This window comes from Beta vulgaris, chromosome 9, assembly GCF_026745355.1.
Source record: "Beta vulgaris subsp. vulgaris cultivar EL10 chromosome 9, EL10.2, whole genome shotgun sequence".
Classification (NCBI taxonomy): Eukaryota; Viridiplantae; Streptophyta; class Magnoliopsida; order Caryophyllales; family Amaranthaceae; genus Beta; species Beta vulgaris.
Genome location: NC_079210.1, coordinates 36,697,719 through 36,700,506, shown reverse-complemented (window position 1 = coordinate 36,700,506; position 2,788 = coordinate 36,697,719). Strand labels below are relative to the sequence as shown.

General features: G+C 36.5%; 1 protein-coding gene across 1 annotated transcript; it reads right to left on the bottom strand.

Annotated features, from left to right (window-relative positions):
- Window positions 1–1,150: 1,150 nt before the first annotated feature.
- On the bottom strand, window positions 1,151–2,080 carry LOC130590081 (uncharacterized). The gene is made up of 2 exons (XM_057391984.1): window positions 1,521–2,080; window positions 1,151–1,446 (listed from the first exon to the last, which is right to left on the bottom strand). The coding sequence occupies exons 1-2, from the start codon at window positions 1,999–2,001 to the stop codon at window positions 1,442–1,444; spliced, it is 486 nt and encodes a 161-aa protein (XP_057247967.1). The 5' UTR covers window positions 2,002–2,080; the 3' UTR covers window positions 1,151–1,441.
- Window positions 2,081–2,788: the final 708 nt, after the last annotated feature.

Genomic DNA, 2,788 nt, shown 5'->3' with positions numbered 1-2,788 from the left:
AAATTTGAGTCGAAATTGACTCCCTTGACCCTTCAACTAAATATAGTTGAAAATCCGGTCCAAAAGATTTCTCTTTTCTAATTCGTTTACTTTTCCTAATTTCCGGTGTTGTAGTATCATGATCATTTGAAATGTCATCTACAACATTGGAACTAGTACTAGGTATCATGTCCTTTGGTCTTGGAATCGATGAGAATCTAGTCTCATCAAATATTGCATCCCTTGACTCTATCACGGAGTGAATAGAGACAAAGTCATTGGGCTCAATGACATAAAACCTATAGGCTTTGCTATGTACCGCATAGCCTATAAAAATGCAATCAATTCCTTTTTCACCTAAAGTTTTCCTTTTAGGTTCCGTCAATTTGACAATTGCCCTACAACCCCATACCTTAAGGTAATTGAGATTAGGCTTTTTATTACACCAAAGTTCATAAGGGGTAGTCTTATTCCTTTTATTAGGAACTCGATTTAAATGTAACATGCAGTTAAAATTGCATCACCCCAAAAACCGTCATTAAGACCCGAATTAGAAAGCATGGTATTAACCATTTCTTTTAGGACCCTATTTTTCCTTTCCGCTATACCATTACTTTGAGGTGAGTATGGGCGGTTGTTTCATGAATTACACCAATGGAACTAAAATAACTTGGATTATAATATTCACCACCCCTATCCGTTCGAAGTCTTTTAATCTTTTGATTAAGTTGGAGTTCCACTTCGATTTTAAAGGTCTTAAACTTTTCTAGTGCTTCATCTTTAGTAATAATAAATATATGTAACAAAACCTTGAAAAATCATCAATAAAAGTTACAATATATTTTTATTTCCTAAAGAAGGTGAACTATGAAAGTCACACAAGTCACTATGCACCAATTCAAGCAATACCGTTTGTCTAGTCACACTAGGATAAGGTTTTTTGTAATTTTATTTAGCACGCAAGTGTGACACTTCTCTAACTTTAAATCGAAAGGAGGTATAACCCCATTTTAGACATGTCATATAATCTACGATAATTCACATGACATAAACGATTGTGCCATAGAGAAGAAACATCAAGCATGTAAATAGAACTAGTACCAATTTTATTATCAATACTAAATTTAAACATTCCATTACAAAAGAAACCTTGTCCAAAAAAATACCACCCTTGGAAAGTACAAATTTATCCGACTCAAAAACAACTTTAAAACCATACTTATTCAAGAGACCTCCTGACACAAGATTCTTCCTAACTTCCGGTACATACACAACATCCCGGAGAGTTAAAGTCTTTCCCGAGGTTAACAACAATTCTACTTGGCCTATGCCTCTAGCCTTTACCGTAGAATCATTCCCCATATACAAGATTGGACCATCATCCAAATCTTTCAAAGACTTGAAGAAATCCTTGTTATTGCACACATGTCTAGAGGCTCCCGAATCTATCCACCAAGAATCATCAACCTGCACACACATAATTTCAGAAATCATAGCAACAAAATGCATTTCTTCAATTACATTAACATGTGCATTGTTACCTTGGTTTTGAACAACACTAGGTTGTGTGTTCTTTGTCTTCTTCTTGTTGTTAGAAGGACAATCCCTCTTAAGATGAGGACCATTGCATATCCAACAAGAGAGGGTCTTCCTCTTCTTGTTTGCAACATTGGTTTTGTTATAGTTGTTGTTGTTGTTGTTGTTGGATTTCTTGGTCTTACTAGACCCACCAACCTCTACCAAATTAACGGTAGATTTAGGAATACTAGGAGTAGTATCCTTAACCCCATCTTGAGCCCGGATCCCCTCTTCAATACGAAGATGAGTTCCTAATTGCTCCATGGACATGTCTTCCTTTTTATGTTTTAAAAGATGTTTTGTATCTTTCCAAGAATTTGGTAATTTGTCAATGATTGAGGCAACCGCAATTGCCTCATCCATCACCATACCATGTGATCTTATTTGGTTCAAAATATGATGAACCTCATGGAATTGCTCCATAATAGGCCGATCATTAGTCATTTTAAAAGAATTAAAATTACTAACAAGGAATTTCTTACTTGAAGCATCTTCCGAAATGTACTTGGCCTCAAGAGCATCCCAAAGTTCCTTTGCACTCTCCACATTTTGGTAGAGATCAAACAAGGGTCGGTGAGAGAGTTGAGAATATGACCACGACAAATGTAGTCATCATTCTCCCACTTTATCCTCTTCCTAGTAGTCTCAAGAGGCTCTTCCTCTCCATCTTCCGGGAGTGGTGGCATAGGAGTTGATAAAACATACACCACATTCAAGGCGGTCAACAAGAAGTGCATCTTCTTTTGCCACCTCCGATAGCCCACCCCCTCAAACTTATCCAACTTTTGGAAGTTCATAGTCATGTCCTTGAGTGATTGAGCCATATCCGAAAAGAAAGAAAATTAAACTAATAGATTGTTAGTGTGTGATCAATGAGAGAACCGGATATCCACTCCAAGGCACGGAAACTACGCTTTCCTATTAGTTTAATTTCGCCCCTCTAGGATCACCGGGTTAACACGAAATAACTAATGAGATACAATGGAGAGAAACAATCCACTTAGATGATCTTCTAAGTGAATCAACAAGAACTTGTGTTTTTGTGTTTGTGAAGAACACTCAAGAGAAGATTGCAAGTTTTCTCTTAAGCTAAGCAAGAAGTATTTGAGAGAGTATAGAATAGAAAATTCTGATTTTCTTCTAACCCTTCACTCATAGGAATCCCAAGGTTTATATAGGAAGAATAAACCTTTCATTGACTAGAGTAGTTAATCCATAACCCCCATTTAAT

Coding starts and splice junctions, on each gene's coding strand:
- LOC130590081 (XM_057391984.1), bottom strand. CDS start 2,001: ATGACTAATGATCGGCCTATTATGGAGCAATTCCATGAGGTTCATCAT.